General features: G+C 43.8%; 1 protein-coding gene across 1 annotated transcript; it reads left to right on the top strand.

Moving 5' to 3' along the window:
- The first annotated feature begins 210 nt into the window (after window positions 1-210).
- LOC115389070 (serine/threonine-protein kinase 4-like) lies at window positions 211-26,798 on the top strand. The gene is made up of 11 exons (XM_030092457.1): window positions 211-565; window positions 5,631-5,711; window positions 6,212-6,340; window positions 6,737-6,851; window positions 6,993-7,157; window positions 7,251-7,418; window positions 7,735-7,872; window positions 7,957-8,088; window positions 8,264-8,474; window positions 19,124-19,275; window positions 23,848-26,798. Exons 1-11 carry the CDS (start codon window positions 528-530, stop codon window positions 24,004-24,006), a joined length of 1,488 nt encoding a protein of 495 aa, XP_029948317.1. The 5' UTR covers window positions 211-527; the 3' UTR covers window positions 24,007-26,798.
- The last annotated feature ends 438 nt before the right edge of the window (window positions 26,799-27,236 follow it).

Raw genomic sequence — 27,236 nt, 5'->3', positions numbered from 1 at the left:
CTATGCTGAAATTTAACTTACAAAACTGTACATATTTTCAAAACGTATTTTCGGCACCACAACAAAGAACGAGTTTAAAGTTTAAATTTCACGGTTATTCAGGTTTTATTTCACTGCTCTGACCCCTGGACTGAAATGACTGACACTCCAGTGTGCATAGCGCCCCCCTCAGCCCCTGCGGCGGCTGCTGGTACTGCGGCCTTTGTTCGCGCCGCCTCTCCTCCTCCCTCCACTTCCTGGTTTTTTAACGGGTCCGCCTGTCAAACAAGTCCAAAGTTGTCCGGACTCGGGACGAGGATGAGCCCAGCGGCGGGGACTCGGCAGCCGGGCGAAGCTTGCTCACTCTGTGTCGGTGTTTTTCCATAATGGTGGCCAGACGCGGGTGTTTTCGACAGCGGCGCGGCGCGGCAGCAGCGGAGCGGAGCGGAGGCTAGCCGCCGCTGCTAACTACTGTTAGCATCCGTGTTCCTCCGGGCAGCTCGGCTTCAGGTTCCCTTCAAGAGAGAGTTTACCGAGGAGGAGAGGACATGGAGAACAAGGTGCAGATGAGGAACCACCCTCGCAGGTGAGAGCCTGAGCTGGATCTGCCTGATATGTTTCAGGTTGTGGGTCTGCGGCTGTTAGCATTGCCCGGGTCTGTGGAAGTTTGTAGCTGGGCTGAAAATGAGCCAAAATGATCTAATATTATTCCAAAGGTACAGCTGGTTAGAAACGTGTGATTGAAAAATACAGCATCATAAAAGTTAAAATACACCCAGAGTGAGCTGACGGACACACGTGGGATTAAAACAGCTTCTCGAGGTGTTTCCTGCTCAAACCTGCAGATTTCAGAGAAAAGTCTGTCCTGGATTTATTCTGCAGTTTATTTAGATAATATTCAGAAATGATTTGCAGGCTTCGAACCTTGTCTTCTTCAATGTTTGAGGTATTAAAAACGCAGACATAACTTTCTGCCTGATCACGATAAATATGAATGGATTTGTGGAAATCATCACAAGTCTCCAGTCTGTCTATAAAGTTGCATTGTTGCAGATGTACCATGATTTCCAAACGTTGTGTACAAATGAAAATGATATCTTCTCTGGAGAGCTGTGTCTTCAAATCAATCTGAAGTTAAATATTCAAATATCATCCAGAGTTGCTTCATTTTTTGAGAATTAGCTCACCAGTTGTTGAGTAAACCACTGTTCATATAATCCTTGAAGGAAATCATTGATCGACATTCAGCTGAGAGCCAGTACACTAAATCTTGGTGAGATGTGTCTGCTTTAGACTTCTAGTGGTAACAATGTAACCCACCAACTAAATGAAATAATCTCTGGTTTTGTGGTGTTTTGCCATCATTTATGTAAAGTGTGAAGCAAATGAATGGATGCGGTGGATCTGGCTCCACATTTGCATTTGTTTTACAGCTGATTTTTAACCCTGTGCAGGTGTGTGACTGTCTGTCTGTCCTGTGTTAACTGACAGAATAGTGATTAGTTTCACATTTCAGTAGCTGTAATTTCCACATCGTGCTGGAAGTGACACTCATTTTCATTCTGACAAATCCACAGTGACTTAATTCTAATCCTTCCTCCCATGGACAACAGTCTGAAACCCAGAGATGGCTTATAAAAGACAGAAAAATCTAAAATATGTGTCCCTTAGGAAGCTGTAGCCACCACATTTTTTATCAGATCTTCAAGATAATCCTCCATAAACTGCTCCTGAGTCCAGCTCTCAGAGCTTGTCCTGATCTGTTGTGGGTTAAATCCTTCTCACTATCCAGTGTCTCATGATACAGTTTAATCCCTTTACTCTGTTCACAGCTCTCTCTGTCTTAACTTGTGTAATCTCAGCAGATTAAAATTGTGTCGAGTTCGGTCTTCAAAGAGCGGCGGGTGTGGAAACTTTAGGTGCTCTATATCACAGGCCACAGTGGAGGTTTTTGTGGTAGAAAGACGACAGCAGGCCACCGGAAAGGAGGAGTCTATGAGCGAAAACAAGAAACTACACAACTGTGACGTCACCGAGCGAAATCCAATGACTTTTATTCCTCTAATTCTTTTTTAATAAATGCTGTGGCTACCATGGTGACATTTTAGAATAATTCTTATTATTATTCGAGTTAACCACATGATGAGACACTGTCAGTATCATGTAACGACCAGTTGAAATGATCTGAATTCAATTAAAAGCGTTGAGACTACACGACTGGTCCAAAAAAGAAAAACACTCAAAAAACAGTAAAAAGTTAGTGCTATATTTTTAGATTAAATATATTCCTGAAATCTTTAAGCCAGGTTTGTCAAACATAAGGCCATGTGGACTAAAACCAGTCAACAACAGCCTCAAATCTGGACCAAGCAAATGGAAAAAGTTGGAAAGAAACCAGCTTTTAACACAGTTTTCTTATGCATGCAGAAGACAGAAAAGCGCAGCAGGGTTTTTGGTAATTTTTCTGCATTTAGCGCCAGAAAGGTATCATTAAAATTGGCTTTATGTCGGTATTCAGGGGGATTTTTGGTGAAATGTTTTGCAAAAATGTTGACTATGTTGAAACAATGGAAAAATTGAGGTAAAATAGAGGAATAATAACCATTAAATTATAACTTGTCTGGCCTGCTGAAGATGATATTGGGCCAATACATGATGATATGGATGATATGTGGAACCTGAACTAAAATAAGTTTTACAAAACAATAAAATCCCACACCTAAATGCAGACATTCGTATGGACCAGGGACCAGGTTGAGTTGTTATTGCAGTTCCTGTCAACTCTCAAACTGCATGCACGAGCAGCGTTTCAGAAAGTTCCATGTTCTCTGTTTCCATGGAGACAGCCTTGATGATTCTCTGGGTAAATAATGTCAGTGGAACCTGAGTGTGGTTATCTAGAACCGCCAGCTGCAGCTGCTGTTCCAGGCAGCTTGACTTGGTTGTGGTTGTGTATTGCTTCATTATGGTGATTGTAACATGATAATTTTTTAACTGTTTCTGCTGTATTTAGGTCTGTGTGTGGGTCACTGTTGATGTTGCAGGTTTTCATATGTAGATAATTCTAAGTTTTGTCTCTAAATTGGATTGATGCAGTGAGAAGTTAAGGCTCAGTGCGTGACGTCCCTCTGTGTGTCGATCAAAGTCACTAACATTTATTGTCTGCTGCAGGAAGTGTTTAGTTAACTCTGTCTGTGTTCTTTGTGTTTGACAGGAGGAACTGAAGAGTTCCTTTTCTGCTCCTCTGCTGTTATCGGGTGTCCTCACTGGTCCATTGTTTCCTCCATCACAACATATCAGAGCTAAACTGAGTCCTGCCATCTTCCCGCTCCTTTAACACGCTGAAATGAGAGCAGAAACTACAGCGAATGAAACCTTTCTGAGCTCATTATGAGGATGAAGAATGTCGCTGAGCTGCTGTCTCTCTCTGTTCAGCTCCCCTTTAGCTTCAGCAATTTTACTGTACGGGTCACATGACAGCTAATGATGGAAAAAAGTGATTTATAGTCTGGAAAATACAGTAAGTAAGAAATCTGTTCAGCAAGTCCCAAAATGACACTAAAGCGTTTTTCTTTATGGGTCAGTGGATAAGAAAGGTTGTTTCTTTCTTATGGTTTTATTATGGAGAATATGTGCTGCTGACTCCAGGTGTTAAACCTCCCGTCTCTGCTCGAACATAAAATGAGCTTATTAAAATCATCCAGCGTTTTATAACCTGATCCCTCTTGTGAGGTGAAAATGTTCATCAGCAGCTTTGATACATAATTAACTCTTATTTGGTTAGTTAACTCTTTCTCAGCTATTGTGTTCTCTGAAAAAAGCGCCACACTGTGGAAACTGTTTTTTTTTTCCCAGTTTAAATACAGCCGTGCCACATTTCAGTGTGGAAGCAGAGCTGGGAGTGTGGGCTGCAACCATGGAAATGAGTATTTATCATGTTCACAGAAACAGTACTGCAACACACATTTCCTCTATCCGTTCAGTTTGCTCTGAGATGATGAGCTCTTCTCAGTGTAGTGTCAAGGTTAGCGCTTAATAAAGTACCCTGTCACAATAAAATGTGTGAGTTTGAAAGAACAGGGCAGAGAAAGAAGTATAGAGTAGCTGTAGCTGTGGAGGAACATTTTAAATTTAGCCATGTTAACATTTGGTGTTTCCACACACACACACTCACTGTGGACTGTTGGGAGAGTTCACAGAGTCCACTGGCGATCTGAGCGGCTGATTACTGGCTGCTGTGGGTAGATCTGCGTGTCAGTGGCGGACTGTGTGTTTTCAGAGGCTTGTGGCCTGTTTGAAGTGGAAAAGCCTCACAGAGGCTCACTGAGCGGCTCCAGGGTTCAGATCCTTCCCTCTGTTATCAGCCCGCCGCAGGACGGGGGTTCTGCTGCAGTCTGGAGCCGCTGAGCATAAACGGCTGGCCCTGCCGTCCGTACATCCTTCCACTGAGCTGCCCTTCCCTCACACCACTTGTTCTTCCGCCCACCTGTCAGTGCATTCCATTCATCCACCCATTCATACATTCCATCCACCCACATCTGTGTCTGTCCGCCCGTTCTTACCCTCAGCTGTCTGTGTGTAGAAGCAGGAATGAAATGATGGATGATACTTGAACCGAGTGACGGACAAGGAATGAAATACCGATTAAGCACGATGGTTTCCTGATAGATGGAGAAATGGGTGGATGAATAACTGCTGCATTGATAGATGGACAGTAGACAGATGGATGATAAATGACGGTGGAACTGCTTTATGAATAGAGGTGAATGGATCAATGCAGAGAAATGTGATTATTTACTGGATGATGGAAAAAATGGTGTGTTTCATGAGCTCAATTCAAACCCTGAACATGGTTAATTTTTATTGAATATCATGTGTTTGATGAGTTTCATATCGTGGTTTAAAGTGTAGTCCTCAAATTCCATATTGTGTCTAACAATATGTCTTTGCACTGAGGTTATTTTTTGTGTTGTTATTAAATATTACCTTTTTAGAAAGTTTGAGCAGATTGGACTCAAATTCAATAGATCTATTCAAACCCTTTGATGGTTTTCTGGCTCCATGAGGCTTCTCTGGAGAGCGGCTCGTCTCAGGCTGCACGCCGGACGCGTTTGGATCTATTTTTGTTTGTTTAGTGAGATTATTTTTGTCTCTTGGCTTCAAAGTTTTGTCACGTAGCTCAGATCTTATAAAGAAGAAGCAAATGTAATCGGTGACATTCAGGAGGAGGTGGAATTAAATCCCTCTGCCTGGCCGTGAGCTCATCCAGGATACTGAAGCTTTAATTCTCTTATTTACTACTTAAAATGTCAACCGCTGAGGTTATTGACTTTTTTATTGTGAAGTTGAACTTAAATCTTTTTCCAAAATGCTGAAAATGGAAAAGACATATCTTGATCCAGGTGTAAAGAAGTGCTGTAACCACATTCTTACAATATCCAGCGTGGATGAATGGATCGGTGCTATTGACAAGGAAGTTTCTGTCGCTTCATTTTTGATTGATTGTGATTCCTGATTCCAGTTTAGCTTTCAAGCTCATGGTCAGTGTTGCTGATCTCTGGTCAGTTTTGGCCTCGGGGCGGTGCTGGGTGCCGGGTGCTGGTGTCTGGTCAGCGCTGGTCTTTCACGTCCATCGTGTTTTGTGTCTGCAGGCAGCTGAAGAAGCTGAGTGAGGACAGTCTGACCAAACAGCCAGAGGAAGTGTTCGACGTCCTGGAGAAGCTCGGAGAAGGGTCTGTTTCACTCACTCATTCACTCAGAGCAGAACTGACGCTCGCAGTGTCATGACTCTGTTCTTTCAAAACAATTTTGGGGATTTTTTTTCTCTCTCTCTCACTCATCCTTTTTCGGCGCCTGTGCTTTCTTTCTGTTTCCTCCCTCTCTCTGTTTCGTCCGTGTGTTTCCGTCTCATCATCTAACTCTGTATTTCCTTGTTTTCTGTCTTTTCTAACCTCTAGCTCCCTCCCTCGCTTCGTAATGCCCCTCCTCCTCTCAGAGGTGTAGACCCCCCCGCCGCCTCTGTAAACATTCACCCTTTATTTCCTGTTTCTCAACGCTCTTCCTGTTGTGAGCCGCTCATTCTAACTGTGACTTCATGTGTGACAAAACCAACGGTTTTTCCACATTTTCCTTCTGACCTCAAATACATTTCTGAATGGAAATCGTTCAGTTCAGCGCCGCTGTTCACTGGGTGTGACAACTCCTAAAATGTTAATGTTGTGTGTGTGTGCAGGTCATATGGGTGTGTGTTTAAGGCCCATTATAAAGAAACGGGGGAGATTGTGGCCATCAAACAGGTTCCTGTGGAGTCGGATCTTCAAGAGATCATCAAAGAAATCTCCATCATGCAGCAGTGTAACAGGTACTGTCATGAAATCATCAGCAGCGGCGCTTCTCCACGGACACAAGGAAACTTCTAATAATGTAATCATTCATTAGGAGTGCTGTACATAAAACATTTTTATATAAATGCAATCAGAATTACAAAAAATATAAAAAAAAGATGACAATTAACTAGTTTATTTACTTTAATGTCGTCTCATTCAAACCTGGTTCCCCCGCAGTCAAAGTCTGAATGTGCTCAATAAAGATATCAGTTAACATTTTTTAAAAACCAACAGTTTCCTTGAGGATTTATTGGATCTTTTGAAGATTGAATAGGATTCTTCTTTATCCTGATGACATCTGAAAGAGTTTCTATTCTGAATCTGTTTAAATGAAATGAGATGTGTGTTTGTGTGTGTGTGTGTGTGTTCAGTCCTCATGTGGTGCGGTACTACGGCAGCTACTTTAAAAACAGCGACCTGTGGATCGTCATGGAGTACTGTGGAGCCGGATCAGTGTCTGACATCATCCGGATACGCAACAAGACGGTAACACAACACTGGAAAACACACACACACGAGACGGATCAGTGAAGTCTGCATTCTTTCTTTCTGGAAGAATTTCTCTCTGATTCTGTTCCTCCGTTTGAAGCTAACTCTTCCCTTCCCTCCGTCCTCGATCTGATGTAGCTGACAGAGGAAGAGATCGCCACCATCCTGCAGTCGACTCTGAAAGGTCTGGAGTATCTTCACTTCATGAGGAAGATCCACCGAGACATCAAGGCGGGGAACATCCTCCTGAACGCCGAGGGCCAGGCCAAACTGGCCGACTTCGGCGTGGCTGGACAGCTCACAGTACGAGGAAACACATCCACACAGAGTTACTGCAGTCTGAAGAATCCCCGCTTCTCACTCTGTGCTGAACGCTCGTCTTCCCGTCTCCCTCAGGACACCATGGCGAAGCGTAACACCGTCATCGGCACGCCGTTCTGGATGGCTCCGGAGGTTATTCAGGAGATTGGTTACAACTGCGTGGCCGACATCTGGTCTCTGGGAATTACAGCCATCGAGATGGGCGAGGGCAAGCCGCCCTATGCAGACATCCACCCCATGAGGGTGAGGAGCTGTCTGAACCTGAGATTATTGTTACTGCAGAGCCTGAAAGTGAGACGTGTGCGGAATGTACAGACTGTCCTGAACGTCCCGCCACGTGTTCTCCTGTTTCTCCTCAGGTGTCAGTCAGACAGACTCGAGCCCGGCAGGTTTAGCTAGTGTGTAGCTCCACCACAGGTTGTCTTTTGACCCCTGAAGGATGAACAGTTTTGAGAGGTGTCAGAGCCTGCTGTGCTAAACAGATCGGATTATCTTAGTCAGAATTGATTAAATCTCTGATGTTAATATCCAGTAAACCTGACTGTGTGTTCTCTCTTAGGCCATCTTCATGATTCCCACCAACCCTCCTCCAACATTCCGTAACCCCGATCTCTGGTCTTCGTCCTTTCAAGACTTCGTCAGCCAGTGTCTGGTGAAAAACCCTGAAAACAGGGCCACAGCCACACAGCTGTTACAGGTAACCGAGTCAAACGTGGTCTCGCAGCCAGCCGTGCGCTTTGAGGAAACCAGTCAACGTGGTCGTCTTCCGTCTTCCCCCCAGCATCCGTTCATCAAGGCAGCCAAGCCCAGCTCCATCCTGCGAGCGCTGATCACCGACGCCATGGAGATCAAACTGAAGAGGCAAGAGGAGGCGGAGCAGAGGGAGCAGGACGCCGAGGACGAGGACAACTCGGTAAACAGTTACACAGCTGGGAGAGCAGGGTGTCTTCAATTCACAATGATTAGGATTTGATCCACCATCTTGCCCCATATATTGAAGCATCCTTGAGCAAGAACCCCAGTTTGAACCCCGAACTGGTCCCAGAGGAGGTCAGTCGCTGACGTCTCCCTCCATTCTTATGTTTCAGGATGAGGACGAGGTGGACCAGGGGACGATGGTACGAGCAGGAACCGGCGACTCCGGAACCATCCGAGCCGCCGGGTCCTTGGCGAGCTCCCTGGGCGGGACGGCTCGGACGATGATCGAGCACGAGGACACGGGAACCATGCAGTCGCAGCTCGGCACCATGGTCATCAACTCAGACGACGAGGATGAGGAGGAAGCCGGCACCATGAAGAGTGAGTCATGCCAGCAGTTTTCTCTGAAACCACTCAGTTTGTCATCTTTCATCATATTTCCTCTTATTTTTATAATGCCTTAAAGTTGAAATGCAGTTTTGCTAGTTGTCAGTGCTAATGCTTTAGCTGGTCGCTGGAAGCTGATCATACAGTTTCCCTGCACTTTTCTGTCATCTGTCCACTAACTGGTTTGGATGAACAATCACACACCCAAAAAACACTTGGTTAGAGAATATCCAATTTTTTAACAAATACTCATTTTATTGAGCCTGACCGTGTCAAGTATTTAATTTGAATGCAGAGTTTGTTTAATTCGACTCAGATTGAAGGGTAACTAGAGCCGAGACATGCCTTATCTTTCTGGATGTAACTCCTGAAAGTTTTCACTGTAAGTTGTTTCAGAGTGTGCTGGTTCATACCATGTGTGACCACTAGATGTCACTGTATGACAGCAGAAAGCTGCTTCAGTGCCACAGAAAAACCCCCAATTGCTGTTGTGTTTGACTGAGAGCAGAGAAAATATCTCCAAAGAAGGGAGAGAAATCTGCATTTAAAAGGTAAAATATGTATCAGAAAAGAAAGAGAACAACAGAAAGAGTGGAGAGTGTTTGAGGGAAATGGCAAAGAGACTCGTGATGGAGAAAACAAAGAATCGTGCTCTAAAAGCCGAGAAACAGATTCACAGAAATTTCTTTCACAGCAGCTGCTGGATTAGAATCGTGAACACTGTTCTGTGCCTTTATGGATCTCCTGGTGGAGAAATCAGTCGTAACAGCAGCAGTGTGACACATTTTTTGATATTTGTCACTTATGTATCATTCAGATGCTAAGTCTACACTTCCCAACCGTTCCAGCTGTTGTTATGTTTTTGTGCAGTATGCTGCTACACACACAAAAAAAGAACAAAACACACACACGGTCGTGCAACAAGACATCACATTTAATTGAACCACTGCCCCAGAGCCTGTTTGATGACCTGCTACAAAATCACACCACTTGTTATGTTGCTATAATCTGATGAAAAAGCCTGTAGTTCGGGTAAAAATGATCACTTCTCGCCTGGCGTGCAGTCGTCACCATGACAACAGTAAACATGTCAAAGCGACAACGTGACTTGAGAACAGCGAGCTGCGTTCCCGGGATAACGAGCCGTCGGGGTGTTTCTGCTGCTGCATGCTGCTGTGGATGGCGTCCATCTCAACATCCTCCATCATAACTTCCATCACAGCCTCCAGTATTTCACTGGGATAAAGGGAGAAAAATAAGTGCAATTAAAAAAAAAAAAAAATACATAAAATCATAGGTGAGAGTGTTTTTAGGAAATGCCTGGAATGTTAAAACCATTCCCCACTCTCCTACTGCTGTTTATCACCCAAATCAACCCTTTTCTTACTCTTCAAATTAATTAAATTAATCACAATGGATTAGAGTGATCGTAATGAATCATCTTAAAAAATGTCACACAAACTTAAATCAATGCTTTCCGACAGGCTGTGACGATGGATCCAGAGACATGATGAGAAAAACAAGCCCTGGTGGTTGAGATGGTTCATCGTGTCAGTAAAACAGAACTGCTGTGTTGTTGTGTTGAACGGTTCGTGTTGATCCTCTTCACGTGTGAAACCGGCTCTGCAGGGTTGTTTCAGGCTGATATGTTATCAGGCTTCATACAGAAACAAGTGAAATATGCAGAACAACTTCACTCCACTTCCTCAGGACACAGTTACTACAAACCAGCAGGGGGCGACATTTCTCCACAATGACTCCATCTGCTGACAGGAGTCTGAGCTGAGGATAGAGATAAAGGCATGGTAGAACTTCAAACAAAGATATAGGCATAGATGAACAGAAATAGACAGATTGTTATTGAGACCTGATTTCATGAGTGGATAAAGAGAGTTACAAGCATAGATACAGTGATATGGACATAGAGATGTGGATAGAGTGAGTTTTGGTCTTTTGTCTCTAGATGAGCGATAGATGTATGTGGTAAAAGACAGAGATAAGTGCTTAAAGATGTTTAGATACATTTCTGAAATTATTTCCATACAATTAGACTCCAGTGTGCAAACAGACAGTGATAGATACCAGGTGGAAAAAACAAATCAGATTGAATATTGAAGTGTCACACATGACGAATAACAGGAATAGTATTTCCTGTTTCTTTTACTAGCATTGTTTAGGCCAGTTGTTGTGATTCTCCATCCTCAGTCAGTAGGCAGTCAAGTCTGGACGTCTGCAGCGTCCATATTGTGTTAATGTCTCCATGTGAGGCGTCAAAACAAAGAAGTGTGAAACACGAGACGCAGCCGCGGTTGTGATGAACATATCAACTTCTGCTGGCTCGTCTCTGATCTGAAGAAACGTGCGGCACCGGCCTGAATCAAGGGAGTCGGCTCAGCGGGCGAGTCAGGAGTCTCGGTCAGTTCATCACTGCTGGGAGCCTGTCGGCGTCTTTCACATGTTTCCACGATGCTGAGAGACGCCGCAGCTCCATGAACCCTAAAGAGGGAAGCTGGATGCTGCCGCTGAAGGCAGTGGGTAAAGTCTGACTCAGTGCAGAATGACAAAAACTCTCTGCTGGTCAGCAACTAAACTTCTGATAAAGTCCAGTCAACATCAGAAGAAAAATGCAAAGACAGACAGGATCCAAATGTTGCTGGAAGTCCTGTGTGTTTGGTGACGGGAGAGAAATCTTAACCAGTTTGATGAACATTCTGAACTCTTTTCTTCTTCGTGATTTTTACCTGTGTTTTTTAAACCAATGCATTAATTTATACATATTAAAGAAATCTGTCCCATCATTTAAAGCCTTTTTATGACAGAAACTCAGCTAGGCTGTCACTCTGAGCCGAGTAATGAATTACAGTTAATATCTACTTAGAAAGTAACTTTTTGGAATTGATTTAAATCAAAGTATTAGTGGTTCCATTTGTATTAATGGGAAACAGTTGGAAGGACTGAACGCCCTCATATGGGGACAAAACCGTTAGGTATGGAAATTACACGCACCAAGGACACACACACACACACACACACACACACACTCACACACACTCACAGTCTCCTGTCTGATGTTGCGCTATTGAGTTAGCATGGATCACCACTGCTGGCAGTTTAAACTGCATTAACACTGGAACATTCAGACGTCATAATTGCATTACAACCCCAATATCCCTGTGTGTGTGTCTCAAAATAATGACCGTGTCTGAAGCTGAAGGAGCCCTGAGGATGGAGATGAGGTATTAGATCAGATATTGATCCTTTCTAATGCTTCTGGAAAATAAAAAGCCTTTTAATTCACACTGATGAGCCACTGACGCTCACTGACTGGAGGCCACGTTAGAAACCACCGATCCGCTCCGTCCTCGGAGTCTGGCGCCCGTTCACTACCTGCCGTCTGTTTCATTAAGAATACACAGGGAAACAGTGACCAGCTTCTGCTCCTTCATCCCCGCCTTGCAAGATCCATCCGGAGAAGTTAATTTTATTAACAGCGAACTGTCTCTGATTGGACGTCCCGAGGCCCGATTTCAATATAATATCTCAACAAAGCTAAATTTGGCCACGTTTTTAGATTTCCCCATGAAACCACGTCACCTTCTGACTTCAGGCTGAAGGTCTTCTGTAAAACTGATCGATATGCTTTCGGTTTCCTGGTGTCAATATATAATCATGATTCATTGAGGATTTTGTTTCTACAAGGCAACAAACTATTGACATGGTATTCAAGTGTTTTTACATTTTTAAAAAGATTTGATTCTGACCATGCTGTTAAAAGGTTAAATGGCCTTTAGATAAATTAATAATGCACAATATCAATTATTAATTTTACTTTACTGCTTATACAATGTCAGTCGTTTTAACATCGTCCATTACATTCCCCTCATCACTACAGTCAACATCCAGATTATAGAGCATCTTCCTCCCACTAACATTATAGAGCATCTTCCTCTGATTAATTATAAGTTCAGCTGAAGCCAATGAGTGAGTCGGTCACTAGACTGACACACACACACACACACACACACACACACTGTGCTGACCGCTTTGCTCATGCTAACGCTGCAGTAATGCAAACGCATTAGCTTCATGAACACACTGGAGGACGAGAGGAGAATGGAAGAACTATTTACCGTAGACTGAGAAAGCTGCTGGTTGTAACAAGCTGAAATGTTCAGTGACTCACGGTAAAAGGAGGGCTCTGTTACTGTTGTAGCTTCAGATTCATTCAGACTTGAGCTTGATGTTGATGTAAATAATTCAGAGTTTCCATTGGGGAGCCTCAGCGATGCACACAAGCTTTGCTGTGTAGATTAAAGGAGCGTTGTTTATTCATTAAAAGGTCTGGTCCAGCAGCACGCTTCCCTCCCTCACACCCTCAAGGCCCTCGTTACGAAGACACAATGCTTCTGCCGCTGCTCCTCTCGCGCTCATTAAACTTTCATGTTGTTGTCAGGAGTTTCAGGAGGAGGAGGAAGAAGTCTCTTTGGGTTCGAGGTTCATCATCTCTGTGAAACCGAATCTTTTTTTTTCTACACCCATTTTTCCAGGAAATCTCATTCTCTAATTCTACTATCTAAAGCAATGTTAATGAGCTCAGTTGACTTGGATGTGTCATCTGAATAATTTAATCTGGTGAATTTGTTTGTAATCGTCACACTTCTTTAATGACCTTGTGTTGTGTATTGCGAATAGCTCACATTTCACATGCCTTTGCTCTCTTTTCCTTGTAATTTTTGTGCTTTTTATGTTATACAGTGCATATTTCCATAAGTTTTTTGGTATATTTTGGTTTATTCTGTTTATTTTTCCTCCTTTATAAATACTTGAAGAGTATTTGATGCCTTTTTGACTTGTGCAGTGGAGTTATATGGAAAAATTCCAGTATGCCTGTATTGTCGTGTTGTAGTACTGGTGTCATTTTCAAGCACTTGGTCTTGACTCGTTACTCGGCCCCTGAAAATCTGGTCTTGATCTCATAAATGAAAACATGATCATTGTGCATGATTTTATGCATATGAGTTTGGAGTCGGTGCCAGCGTTTAGTTAGGAAATAACTAACAATAAGTAACTAAATCAGGTTATTTGTTCAACAGTGAAGGGTTAAAAAAAAAAGCACGAGGATGCGACACATCGATCACAACCGTTTCCAGTAAATGTGACACAAAACAAACCAGACGACACTCTGAACGCTGTCGCTCGCTGGCCTCACACCGCGTCGTCATGGCAACCAGAAAGCCCAGCAGGTCACACGTTACAGATGTGAAGCACAGCTGGAAAAAGTCTTTGACAGCTCAGATAATTGCTGAAGTTACCAAACAACACCACTGGAGTCGGAGAGACGATACGTGTCGGAGTTATGTGCGTCTGACCGCCCGTCGTCTTCCGATGTTTGAGAAAAGTCCTTATTGGGGAAACGAGCGAGTTTCCTGACGCTGTTCACGGCAGCGAGCAGAATTAACTGGGTTTATTCTCTTCGCTCCACTTTAAGCGCATTGTGCGGTTGACTGGAAACAGACTGAAGATCCACAAGTGAGATGAGCGATGAGACGCTGGTCATTAATCAGCGTTAGAAAGCTCTGAACGCAGACCATCGCTCAACGTGTCTGTGTGTTTATGAATGAGAGCACTATCTGACAGGAGATGGATCACATTCTCACAGTGTGTTGGGTTTCATGTTGCTTTGGAATGAGAAAGAGTGCCTTCAAGTGAAGACGAGATGAAGACTTAACGTCTTCTTTTTCCATTTGTCGTGATGTTTAGTCTGAATATAAGGCAGTTTTGATTGGATGTAGTCGGACATGCCTTCAAGTACACAATGTGCCATCATATTAACTATAATAGCATGCTAAAGTACTGAAATCTTACTGTTTTTGGTCATTTGTTGACATTCTAAATTAATGATTTTCCAGTAGACTCAAGATAACAGTTGTGGCACCTTGAGTTTATTTTTTCACCCATTTTTGGGTCTTTTTGAATTAGTTTAGGTCACTGAGTTCTCCTGTACTCCTGACTCTCAGCCACATTTTAAATGAATGAAATCACCATCTGGGATTTTGCCTGTACGCCAAGGTTTATTCAGGAATGGATGATTTGTGGGCAGGCATATGTAAGCTCATAAATCGAGGCCTTACTTGGTGATGATATTGAGGAGATACAGAAACTTTGACCCTCAGTAAGGAGGAAATGAGATTTTAATCACCCTGGGTGATAAATATCTGGAGAAGGCCGTCTTACATCAGCTGCACCTTTAGCCTGCTCAGTCTGAAGCTGCAGGAACAAAGACTAAACGCTGAATAGTCTCGGTCGTCATCCCGCCTTTTCTGTTACTGCCTGACATTTGATGTAATCTGGTTATTGTCCGTCAAACGGTTTCTGGAGCAGGAGTTTAAGGCTGATGTATCCTGCTGTGTCTGCAGTACACATAAGGCAGTGCATTGCGCCTAAATATCCAGGAAGTTCTGCATCGAGGTTTTGTGTGCCTCGAAGTCATTCAGCAGGGGTGTAGAAAGATTAGCATCACACTTGTTTGCAGTGTTTATTCTGTAGTTGTGGGTTTGTGATCATGAAGACTGGTGGTGACGGTGTTTTAGCGTCTGGTGACGCCACTGAACTGGAGCGGCGAGCTATACGCTAGCCTCCTGCACCGCGTCGTCCATATTCTCGGAGGTGTGCGGCGTCGCAGCCAAACTTTTCTTAGCCTGCCTCATGACGGAGTCCAGCGGACAAATCCCAGGCTCCGCGGTCTGCACGCTTCCCCTCGTGTTCTGTGTCGTGTCGATATGCGCAGCCTGTGTGTATTCTTAGTGTCGCTTTGACGCGGTTTTATAAATGAGGCTTCAGAAGACGAGCTTCACTCCTGGTATGGTGTCATTTCTTTTCCTCAGAAGAGGACGATCTCGCTGAATCATTTCATCCATGATGCAGATAAACAGGATCAATATGACAGATGATATTAAATGCTGAGCGTGATTTGCTTGTTGGAACGTTCACGCGGGATTTGTGTCGGATGTGTTTATGCTTCAGGAGCCAAAGATACATATTAAAGCCATGAATCAAACACTTCACCACAGACACAGTGGCTGTGTTTACACGGACGCAAATAACGGCAATGAAAGTCTGAGCAGAATCAAAATGTTTCCTGTAAACATGAAGACTTTGATCAGCGTTGGTTTCTGGTCCTGTCTCCTGAATCGGGGACATCTCAGCCTCCACCCATCAAATCCACTTGAGGTGAAACCAGAGTCATGAGCATGTGTCACAAAGTGCAAAGCATTCTGGGACTGATCTAACTGACTCGTTGTTGGTGTATATAAACCATCATCATAATCTGATCAGTTTATTTGAAGCCGAGTCGGCGTTGTTAGTTTGAACTTAGTTCAGAGTCGATTGGGAAGCTCTGTCGGTCTTCTGAACCGGGTAGTCCAACTTGCCATCAAGTCTTTTTGTTTCATTGTTTTACGCTTCGTATCAGAGACACAAAGGTCTGATGAGCCGTTTGCATGGATCATAAACAGATTACACCTTCCTATCTGATCAGATTGTAATTTCAGTCTGATTGAAGTGTTTACATGACGCAGACTGAAGCTATGGCCGGTCTCTCTACATCTTCTCTCTTTCTGTCACCTGTAAGTAGTTAAAAGCCTTAAATCATCCTCTGCCTCTCACAGTTGGATGTTGTTCACCAGTATAGATCCGCCGCTGTATCATGTTAATGCAGAAGTATTACGGTGATCGTGTCCTCCTCCCATATAGATGCTTTAATAATGCAGCACTGCATTGATTCCTGAAGGGTAAATCTTGGTTTTCTGCACATTCATCCTGCGGTCAGACAGCAGGAAACTTATACAGAGTGTGTGTGTGTGTGTGTGTGTGTGTGTGTGTGTGTGTGTTCTCGTATTTCTATCCTTGTCGGGGCCAAATGTCCCCACAAGGATAGCAAAACGTGGAACGACGTGCCTTGTGGGGACCTTTTTCTGGTCCTAAGTAGGAGAAACAGTGTTTTCTTGACCATGTTGTTGTTACTGAAAAAAGTAAAAGTGCAAAAACATTTCTTTAGGGTTAGGCTTTGTTGTGGTGTGGGTTAGGGTTAGGGTAAGGGTCAGGGTTAGGGGCTAGACATGAATGGGAGTCAATGGACGGTCCCCACGAGGATAGAAATACGAGACTGTGTGTGTGTGTGTGTGTGTGTGTGTGTGTGTGTGTGTGTGTGTGTGTGTGTGTGTGTGTGTGTGTGTGTGTGTGTGTGTGTGTGTTCTCGTATTTCTATCCTTGTTGGGGCCAAATGTCCCCACAAGGATAGCAAAACGTGAAATGACGTGCCTTGTGGGGACCTTTTTCCGGTCCTAAGTAGGAGAAACAGTGTTTTCTTGACCATGTTGTTGTTACTGAAAAAAGTAAAAGTGCAAAAACATTTCTTTAGGGTTAGGCTTTGTTGTGGTGTGGGTTAGGGTTAGGGTAAGGGTCAGGGTTAGGGGCTAGACATGAATGGGAGTCAATGGACGGTCCCCACGAGGATAGAAATACAAGACTGTGTGTGTGTGTGTGTGTGTGTGTGTGTGTGTGTGTGTGTGTGTGTGTGTGTGTGTGTGTGTGTGTGTGTGTGTGTGTGTGTGTGTGTGTGTGTGTGTGTGTGTGTGTGTGTGTGTGTGTGTGTGTGTGTGTGTGTGTGTGTGTGTGTGTGTGTGTGTTAACCGTTCGGCCCTCAGAGGAGGCAGATCTTTACTTGACTCCGGGCTTGTTCACACAGCAACGATTTCAAGTGAAAACACAAAACTTTCGTTGATTTATTTTGATCCGTTTACACAACAATTCTATTTGGAGTCACTGAAAACATCAAAGTACAAATTTTTGAAAACTGCTCTCACGAAAATCTTTTGCCAATTTTAAATGTAGCCGTTTTAACTTTGAAACCTCCAGATTGTACCTCAGAGGAAAGAGCGCAGACCCCCAGTCTGATCTGTGATTCAACAAAACATGAGTCTGTTCTCTCACTCCCAGAACCCAGATTGAGATCCTTTGCTTCAATGCAGTGCAACAGGAATAAGAACGAGATGTTTGATGGGCCGTTATGCGGCGGGTGGTTATATCTCTGACCTCTCTGCAGGTGACCTGACTCTGCTCCACCTGCTGATTTAACATGTTCACACTGACGACGTCTTTTAAAGTTCCCAGATGACGAACAAGAAGCCAAGCTTCAGAAATCTGCTCTTCACGCCGAGTCGTGTTCAGACCGAAGCCTTTACCGTCAACCATCACAAAGGCTGAATCCCATTTCACCCCTTAGCCCTTCCCCTTGGCCCTTCCCCTTAGCCCTCCGCCTATGAAACGGAGTGCTAAGGGGTAGGGGAGAAAGTCAACCCCTCCGAATTGGGACACCCCTCCGACAATCGCGTACGTCATCAGTAGTTGTCGCTGCCGATGACGTAGGCAGATGCGACAATTATCTGCCGAAGAAGAATGTTTTTCTTACATTTTAAAACTTTATTAATTGACAAAATACTGACATTTATGAACGTCTTTCGTTGCGGACGCCGCCATCTTGCCGATCTTGGAAGGCTTTCTGAGAAATCTGTCATCCAGTGGCGCCGGTGGCGAGGGGCGCTTGTTTTGTTCGCCTGGACCGTCAGTGGCGGGTGGGGTTAGTTCACTTCCGCATTGGCGGGGGCGCTCGTTTCCCACCCGCGCATTCCAGGCGGGCCGTGTTGAAGAAACCAGTTTATTGAAAATAATCGTCTATCTGTTGTGTTTGGAATGCGCCTGGAATGCGCGGGTGTGGAAACGATCACTCCCGTCAATGCGGAAGTGAATTCACCCCGCCCGCCAGGCATGACCTAGGCTGAAAGAACAAGCGCCCCTCGCCATCGGCCGATACCCCTCCGTTTGGAGTGTGCCTCTCGAGAATCTCCTTTTGGAGGGGTGACTGGCCCTCTTTCTTGGCCCTACCCCTCCGTCATAATGACAATTGGGACACTCCTACCCCTCCACGTGAACGCGCAAAACGAGGGGTAGGGCCAAGGGGAAGGGCTAAGGGGTGAAATGGGATTCAGCCAAAGTCATAGAAGAGAGACGCAGACACTTTCATTTGAGTCAGATGACGGCGCCTGCTGAAGATGATGTTTCCTTACCTTCAGTCATGACATGAAACTTCTGAATAAGGAGGGAAAAGAAGGGAATTTATGGTGTTTGTAAATTATGAGAGCAGAATATCTTCCTTTATGACTTCATCCAGGAGCATTAAACCCAGCCTGGCCGGTACTGACCAGCTGTGTGTGTGTGTGTGTGTGTGTGTGTGTGTGTGTGTGTGTGTGTGTGTGTGTGTGTGTGTGTGTGTGTGTGTGTGTGTGTGTGTGTGTGTGTGTGTGTGTGTGTGTGTGTGTGTGTGTGTGTGTGTGTGTGTGTGTGTGTGTGTGTGTGTGTGTGGTGTGTGTGTGTGTGTGTGTGTGTGTGTGTGTGTGTGTGTGTGTGTGTGTGTGTGTGTGTGTGTGTGTGTGTGTGTGTGTGTGTGTGTGTGTCAGTGCTTTTCACCTTCAGCGACTCTGTCTCAGATTTATCAACTTTCCTGGCCTGCCGGCTGTAAATCTGTCCCGGTGTGTGTCCTTGTGCTTTAATGTGGTCTCCGCTGACCGGCGATGTGTGTTTCGCAGGGAGAGACGAGACCATGCAGCCCGCCAAGCCGTCCTTCCTCGAGTACTTTGAGCAGAAGGAGAGGGAGTCCAACGTCCACAACGACGGGGGAGGGCGGGGGGAGAACAACGCAGACCACCGCAAAGTGCCCCCAGAGGGGGATCTGGAAGTGGTGAGTGGACATCAGGAAGGTTACAGCTGCTGTTCAGCCTTTAAGCAGCAGAGTTACTTCAACACTTTTCTCATTATTGTTCATCCCCGTCTCAGTTCTGCTCACCGAGTTACTGAAACTCCCTTTATGGTGGCGTCAGCCTGTGTTTAGGCTCACTGCTGGAGTAACTTCACCTGATAATAATCCAGATTATAGAGCATCTTCCTCCTCAAGCATCCAAAATATAGAGCTTCTTGCTTTTTTTAATCCAACATTTTATTGTCTCCTCACTGTGTGTGTGTCCCTTCTCAAAGTCAGTTTTGTCCTTGTTATTAATTTTTGTGATTTCTTGGTAAAGGTTAAAGGGAAAGGTCATGCTGGGAAAAGAAAATGCGTTCTGATTACAGATTATTGCACATTATTAATTGATCTTATTTCAAAACGAAACTTTAAAGCAGCGCAAAAACCTTTCTTTTCAGAAGGAGAAGGAATCTTTGTTTTTAGTTACTTTTTCTAGTTCTAACTACAATAAAGTTGTGTTTCTGCATTTCACAGCCGTTTTAGCTTTGTTGATCTGAGCCGCTGCAGTAAACAATGGTGATGCTACGGACTCTTTTCTTGTCTTGTACAGTGTGTTTACATCGTCAGGGCTGGAAACGGTATTGGAGTGAGTGGAGGCGTGGCGGTTGTTTGTCTCACTCCGAGATGCTTTACCAGGACAAACGGTTGCTGCTGGAATTAAATATTAAACATGTGACCTTTAAATACGACGTGGATCCACAGAGGCAGAGAGTCTTTATGGAAGCTGAAAAAGAACCTGGAAGAATGACGCTTACGTTTTTCTAAACACATCTCCTGACGAAACTTATGACAACTGCCCGGTGTAGCATTAACTTAGTAGCATTCAGTACTAATAATAAACAGGTTTTCTCAGTGTGTGCGCTCTGCTGCTGATTAATTACTCATGATGTGTGTGTGTCTTTAACGGAGACTCAGATCTGTGTCGGTGTGTGTTCTGAAGCTGCTACGCTAACCGAGGCTGACAGGTGACCTCTGGTCGACCCGGCCCGTCACTCTTCTTCTGTTGTTCGGTTCACGTTGTGTTTTCAGGAGGTGAATCGCTCTCGGCGCCGACACCTTCAATAGCTCCCAGATATCGTCTCAGTTCGCTCATCGCTGAGAGAAACTGTTGTTTCTCATATATTTAGATCTACAGTATTTGCCAGTAGCCAGTACGATAACACTGAGCTCTCTTTCTCTGTTCCACTCACTCATCTCTGCTTCTATGGGAATTATTGGATTTTTTTTTTTTTTTTTTTTTTCCACCTTCTTAAAGCAGGTCTGAACTTTTCCGAGGTCGATGCTGTCTGATAACTCCGGTCTGACTTCTGTGACACTTCCAGAAGCATTTAGGCTTTCATCTTTTTAGTGAAGTAGGTTTTTAGAACATATCTTTGTTTTGACTCTGTGCTTCTGACTTCATATCAGAAACGTCATCAGAAACGACGTATTTCATGAACTTCGTGTCAGAGTTTGGAGAATCGTCCTCCAGCATGTTCTAAATGAATAATTCCGCAGAGAAAAGCCGACGGTCACATCAGCTTCACTCCAGCCCCCTGATCCCACCTTACGGGGATTTATTCTTCCATTAGACTTGCAAATATGAGGATAAAACGCTTTTTTCTTTGGATCTTTAATGCAGCGAGGCATCTTGTTGACAGCTTCACGCGAACGGTGTTTAATTTTAGATTTGTCTTTTCTGCTATTTTTATCTTTTGCTTTTGGAAGTTTTTTGAATGTAGTCCTCCAGGACTGACGTCTCGGCGTTCCTCTTCCTCTTCCTCCAGCTCCGGATTATCGGTCATTGGATGGTTTTACCATCTCACACTCAGGTGTGTGTATCGCTGCCCCACCTCAGTGTTTTCCCTTTTAGCTTCATTCAGCCGTGGGACAATAACAGCGTGGAAAGCACTAACGTACATTATTCATGAGAAGACGTAGAACTACCAACCTCCCGGTCCTTCCAGTCTGACGTTTCTTCTACACTTTCTTCCCGGATCTATTTTTGTTCTTCACGGAACAGCTTTTCTTTTTTCCGCCTTCTCATCCTCCCCGTTGCCTCTTTCCATCCTTCGTCTTCTCCTTAGATCTCAAGGCCGCGGTCGATTTCTCCAACAAACTCTGACAGGAGGTTAAATCTCAGAATGTAGGGTCAGTGTTATCGATGGTGCTGAAACTACCAGATTTCTAATCCAGACCTTCATTCTGCTGCGTTGATGCTGGACAGAACAGGAGGAGAAACAACAAAAAGAAGAAATAGTTCTGTTTTTTTTTTCCCCCTTTTGCACAGAGATGATCTTTTCGGTGGTTCAGAGCTCCATTGTCGTGTAAACGAGGCCTGAAATGCACAAGTTAATTTAGTAGCTGTTTTTTCTGCTGCATATATCTCTAGAAAAGCAGCGAACACGCTTTTCTCCCACCAAACCAAAAGAAATGAACTTTGTTAACAAGGGAAAATAAAAGACCCTGCAGTTTTAGAAAGTTGTTGGTTTATTGAAGCAATCTGAATGATAGAATATTGAAAATTACAGTTGTAAATACATTTTCTGAAAAAACTCGAGAAGGCTGAGAAGAAAAACCTTTATTTCCAGGGAGCATCATCTTTGATCTATGTGTGTAATTTCCTCTCTGAGCCGGAGTTTGTTCTCCTGCTGCTCCTCTGAGACGTCTTCAGCTCTTCAGCTCCGACATGCTGCTCTGTGTGTTTCGCTCTCAGCTCGGCTTCTCCCTGAAACGTCCTGATGGAAACAAGAGGAGGAAACTTTCCAAAAACAACGTTTACTGAGAAAAACACCTTTAATGTGAAGCGATGCTCAGGAAATCCTTCCCAATTTCTCTCAGCTCCTTGCTTGTCGCTGAATCCTCTTTATGCTCCGTTTCTTTGTTTCTGCGGTGAGAAAAGCAGAGCGCTTGTTGGCTCTCAGCTGGAACACTAAATGTTTGATGATTGTTTTCTTGGTAGTAAAAACAGCAGAGATGTTCCAGATGGGAGCAGTGATCTCTTATTAGTGTATCTGAAGAGAACCCTCCGTAATTCACACTCAGCCATCCTGAGGCAAATCGCTTTTCCTCCTAAACCGTCTGTTTTCACTGGCTCTATCAGAGTTTGAAAGTTTGAGGTTCTTCCCCGGCCGCAGTGTTCTGAAGGTTGATATTCAGCCCCGTGCATTCAGCCTCTACCTTCAATGGGACGCCATTTACACGACCGTTCAAGCGACTTCCACACAGAATGGGGAGGAGTTGGAGGATCGAACCGTGTGACTGGAGGACGGCACACTCCACCACCCTGAAGTGTGTGCGGTCCAGTCCTCGAACCGTCCTTCCTCCCGTCACGGTTATCCGTCTGCCGGACCGGGACGCCAGCGTTATTTTTGCCCCATCGATCGGGGAAATAAATAGCCTGAGAGCAGAGCTGCTGGTAGCGGGGGGGGGAAGGGGGGAGGGGGAGGGAGGGGGAGGGAGGGGGGAGTCCCCCGGGGGGGAGGCAGGAGGCTCCGGGTCCCTCCCTGAGGCCCTCACTCTCACCGAGCAGCAGATTGAATAAATGTCAATACACACAGCCTCTGAAAGCCACTGAAATAGAGCCGCTCACACACACCTGAGAGAGATATTCTGAGCGCCGGCTAAAGATTTTCTGAAGTGTCCATTAACGGACTTGCCGAGTATTGATCCCCAAACAGCTAAAAATCTGCCTCTGATGATCGCTTTTCTTTCTGTGGAAGTTTTTCCAAAACGAGTATTCACACTTTGTTAGATCTCACTTTCTCCACCTGTTTTACTCAAGATTTACTTACATGCTACAAAACATCAGATTGGAAGTCCTTGATGTGTCCCACAGGAGGAAATTGCAGTGTTCCAGCAGCACAGAGAAAAATAGAAATAGAAATAGAAATGTGAAAATTTACAAACCCAAACCATACATAGAAAATTTTAATATAATTTAAATATAAATTTAGGACAGATGTAGTTAAATAAAAAAACAGATGTACACTAACAGATGTATTTAAATATACATTTATATTGACACATATGTACAATATAATAATAATAACAGATATAAATTAAATGTAATTTAATCTCTAGAGCTCTACATTGATGGGGTTAAGTTTATTTTTTTTAATTTATTGATAGTATTGACGTTTAGCTTCTTGCTCAGTACTGATGCCAGTAGTTATATAGTGATTTCTTTTTGTTTGTTTTATATTATTTTGCATTGTATAGCGATTTTTCTTTTGTCATATAGTAGTTTTTCTGCTTTATGTTTTTTTTTTTTTTTTTGTTTTTTTTTTTTGCATCTGTGTTGTTTTATCAAAGGCTGGTTTGGTATGTGAGCTCTCTTTTTTGGTTATCTGCTGTTTGGTTCATTTCGTCAGTAAAGTCACATTTGACTCTGATGTGATAATCAGATGTAGTTTGTAATCATTTCCAGAAGCGGGGATGGTGTCAGGATGAGCATTTAGTTGTGAAACCTGGTTTGAATTGAGCGTTTTTGAGCAAAGCCTTGTTTTTTCTCCTAAACGTTGTCCGGCGCAGGTGAGTTCCTGGTCTGTGGAGGAGCTGAGGAGACGCCTGGCCTCTCTGGACCCTCAGATGGAGCAGGAGATCGAGGAGATCCGGCAGCGCTACCAGGCCAAAAGGCAGCCCATCCTGGACGCCATCGAGGCCAAGAAGCGGCGGCAGCAGACCTACTGAGGAGGATCCAGGTGCTTCCTGTGAGGGGGGTCTGAGGAACGCCCCCCCGCAGGCCGCGACGATCCGGTCTGAGGCCACGTCTGGAAAACTGCTGTTTGTTGAACTTCACAGAAGAAGAAGGTGAAGAAGGTCCGATCCGTTGGAGATCCTCAGGGATCTGTATGAGCTCCACTGCACTTCTGCTCTGAACACTTAGAGAAATGTCAGGTTCGAAGCCGCGGTGACGATCCATGAAGATCCGCCAGATCTCTGGAAGCCTTTAGGTTTTTTTTTTTTTTTTTTTTTTTTTTTTTCTGCTTTTCCATGTGGTACAGTTTCATCTGAGACGGTTCAGCTTCGGTACTCCTCCAGAAGACAGACGCTCCACTGCTTTTGGTCTTACCTCTCCAGACTCTGGGAGCCAGAAAAGAGTAGAAAACATGCCTTCATTAGAGTCCGTCTCCTGTAGGTTTCATCTGCTGACAGTTTGATTTTTAGGCTCTAGAACAGACCTGGAACCTTCACGTTCTTTTGGTGTGAAGACGCGTGTGTGTGTGCGTGCGTGTGTGTGCGTGTGTGTGTGTGTGTCTGTGTTTGGCTTCACTGTGATGTTTAGTTAGATCAGAGGAGGTTCGTTCCTCAGGGTGTCTTCAGTGGAAAACAAGCGGAGTTCCTCTGTCTGAAAGTCACTTTCCCAAGGTTCCAGTGAGCACACATTAAATCAGATGTCAAGCTCGTTTGAAGCGGGAACGATGGATTATTTTCACACTGTGGTCGCCGTTATTTAGAATCCAAATTAAAAACGAAATATAAATGCTATTTTTCACTAGGAACTTAAATTTCCAGCAGGTGTTTAAAGTTGGTGGACATGTAGCTTCATCAAACCCTGATGACGACGAGCGTAATCCAGAAAGCGTCTGGTCCAAAAGATACAAGCACAAAGAAACACGAAGCACAGACTCTCCTCAGGAGAGGAGAGCAAAGGGAAAACGTTTCTGTCAGTCCACTGAAGGGAGAAATGTTTACTGAGCATCAAGTTACTTTTTTGTCATTTTGAGTTTTAACATTTGGTGGACGTATTGAACAACAGTTAAATTACAGTTTTAAAGGCTTTTTGTATGTTAACTGAGGAAAACTGGGAAAAAAGAGGCAGACGTGTTAGAGTAATATAAATAAGGAGAATATTTCAGTAACACAGAAGAAATGATGGGAGTTGGAGTAGAAACAACAAACTTAATACATTTATTTTAAAATTTAGGGAGCAAACTTTGATTTTTGTTGTTTTTGTCACATTTTTTTCCTCTAAATTATCTCAACACTTTTCTGTTAGAATCAAATTTCCATCAAATTATTATAATTTGTAATGTTTTTATTTCAACAGGGTAATTTTTGCCTTTTTTTTCTTTGCCTTATTTGTTTTTATAATTTCATTTGTTATTTTCAGTTTTTTAGTTTCTTGTGTTTTTTTAGTTCGTGGTTTATTTTCTTTCGTTCTCGTCCTTTGGTTCTCGGATTCATAAAGCTTTCCTCAGACAGACAGATATATTTGCAGGAGACGGTTCATCCCTGTGGGAGCGTACGGTGGAGCGTGCGGAGATTGAAAACTTCTTCTCAGGTCTTAAAACTCCTCAGGGCTGTAAAATAAAATCCTCCACAGAGGCACATCTGAATGGCAAGAGCAGCTGAAGGTTTGAAACTCCACGAGGGATCATCTGCCTCGGTCAGGAGTCTGAATCGTTGAATGGAAAACCTTCAGCTGGATCCGAGTCTTCGACGGGACACGGCACGTCCCGTTTGCTCTCCGGATCTCCACTGAATCTTTGTTGGTGTGTTTTTCTGTTTTTTCTTCTTCCGCAGTGTTTTGAAGCTGGATTTGAAAATGTGTCAAAATCACTGGAGACTCAAGTGTCCCGATGTCTTTGAATCAACCACTGTTTGTTCCATATGAACGCTTTCTGCTCAGATTCTTATTTTTCTATGATTTTAAATCAAACCTCTTGGTTGGTTTTGTTGGATTTATTGACTCAAATCTGTCCTCTCCAACTACAGCACATGGTTAGCAGTACGTAACGGACGGCGTTGAGTCATTTTAATGATGATCTTCCACCTTTTCCACAGATGTGAGGAGCAGAACAAGTCTTCTGCTCCTCACATCTCAACATCCGTACAAAGCCAACACGGCTGCAGGAAACGACCTGCTTCTCTAGATTGAAACTCGACACACTTGAGCTGCTGTTTGCGCTGCTGCATCCTCTTTTCTGCTCCTCGTATCTGAAGAACAGTTGTGAACAGTTGCATTACAGCGACACTGAGAACTCCTGGAGTCGGAACGTTTTATTCTTTTGAATTAATTTTATTAGGAGAGGACCAAACATGAGCAAATGCTCACTTTTTTTTTTTACGACGAAGAAAAACAGAAAAGGAGAAGTCCACTGTTGATGTTGGTTCCTGACTCTTCTGAACTGAACCTCATTTATTTAAAGAGTGAAATCTACTGAACTGCAGGCAGCATCTGGACTCTCCTCTCGTGTCTTAATCTGGTCTTTTCTTTGCACATTTTTTTGGTAAACAACACTTTATTTTGATAGTTTTTGTACCTTCCTGTAAAGTTCAAATTCAGAGGTTTCTAAAGATTCGGAGGTCATTTCGGCTGCGCCTGAAGGTAAATTAAAGTTTCTCCCCTCTTGTTTCCCATGTGTGAATCTGTCCCAGCATGCAGGATGTTTGAAAGGTTCCTTTAAAGTCTCTGCTGTTTGCTTTGTGTTTAGTTTGCTTCTCTAATAAAGGACATAATACTGGAAAGACCTCTTCAATTTCACTGTTTTTTTTCCTAGACTTTAATAGTGTTTATCACCAAAATGAACATTTCTAGAAATTTTCCACATTTTCCCCTAAACTAATGAGTAACTGCAGTAAATGTTTGAAGAGGAATGGTCCAGACCCTGTTCACATGTCATCGTTTCAAATTAATCTTTATTACGATAAGATAAATCAACTTTTTTCCAGTCTTCAGACTGACAGTTTGAACCAAGTTTCTGTGAAGAAAAGAAAGTCTTTCTTTCCTCTTGTCCTGCCACACCTGTCAAAACTCTCAAACTTCTCCCATTCCTCCAGCTTTCCTCTCCACCATCAGACCTCAGCCTGCCGAAACAACACGGATAAATATTCAATCAGCCGAGCGCCCATCTGATCTGTCTTTCACCTGGTGTGTGAGATAGAAGATAGTTTTTTAATCCCAGAGGGAAATTATT

This window comes from Salarias fasciatus, chromosome 5 (genome assembly GCF_902148845.1).
Source record: "Salarias fasciatus chromosome 5, fSalaFa1.1, whole genome shotgun sequence".
In the NCBI taxonomy this organism is placed as follows: domain Eukaryota; kingdom Metazoa; phylum Chordata; class Actinopteri; order Blenniiformes; family Blenniidae; genus Salarias; species Salarias fasciatus.
The sequence above is the reverse complement of the archived record's forward strand: the minus strand, read 5'-3'. Positions and strand labels throughout refer to the sequence as shown.

Excerpts from the sequence above, each read along its gene's own strand:
- LOC115389070 (XM_030092457.1), top strand. The coding sequence starts at position 528 with ATGGAGAACAAGGTGCAGATGAGGAACCACCCTCGCAG. Across the intron at positions 6,341-6,736 it reads ATCATGCAGCAGTGTAACAG|TCCTCATGTGGTGCGGTACT; the intron begins GTACTGTCATGA and ends GTGTGTGTTCAG. Across the intron at positions 6,852-6,992 it reads TCCGGATACGCAACAAGACG|CTGACAGAGGAAGAGATCGC; the intron begins GTAACACAACAC and ends GATCTGATGTAG.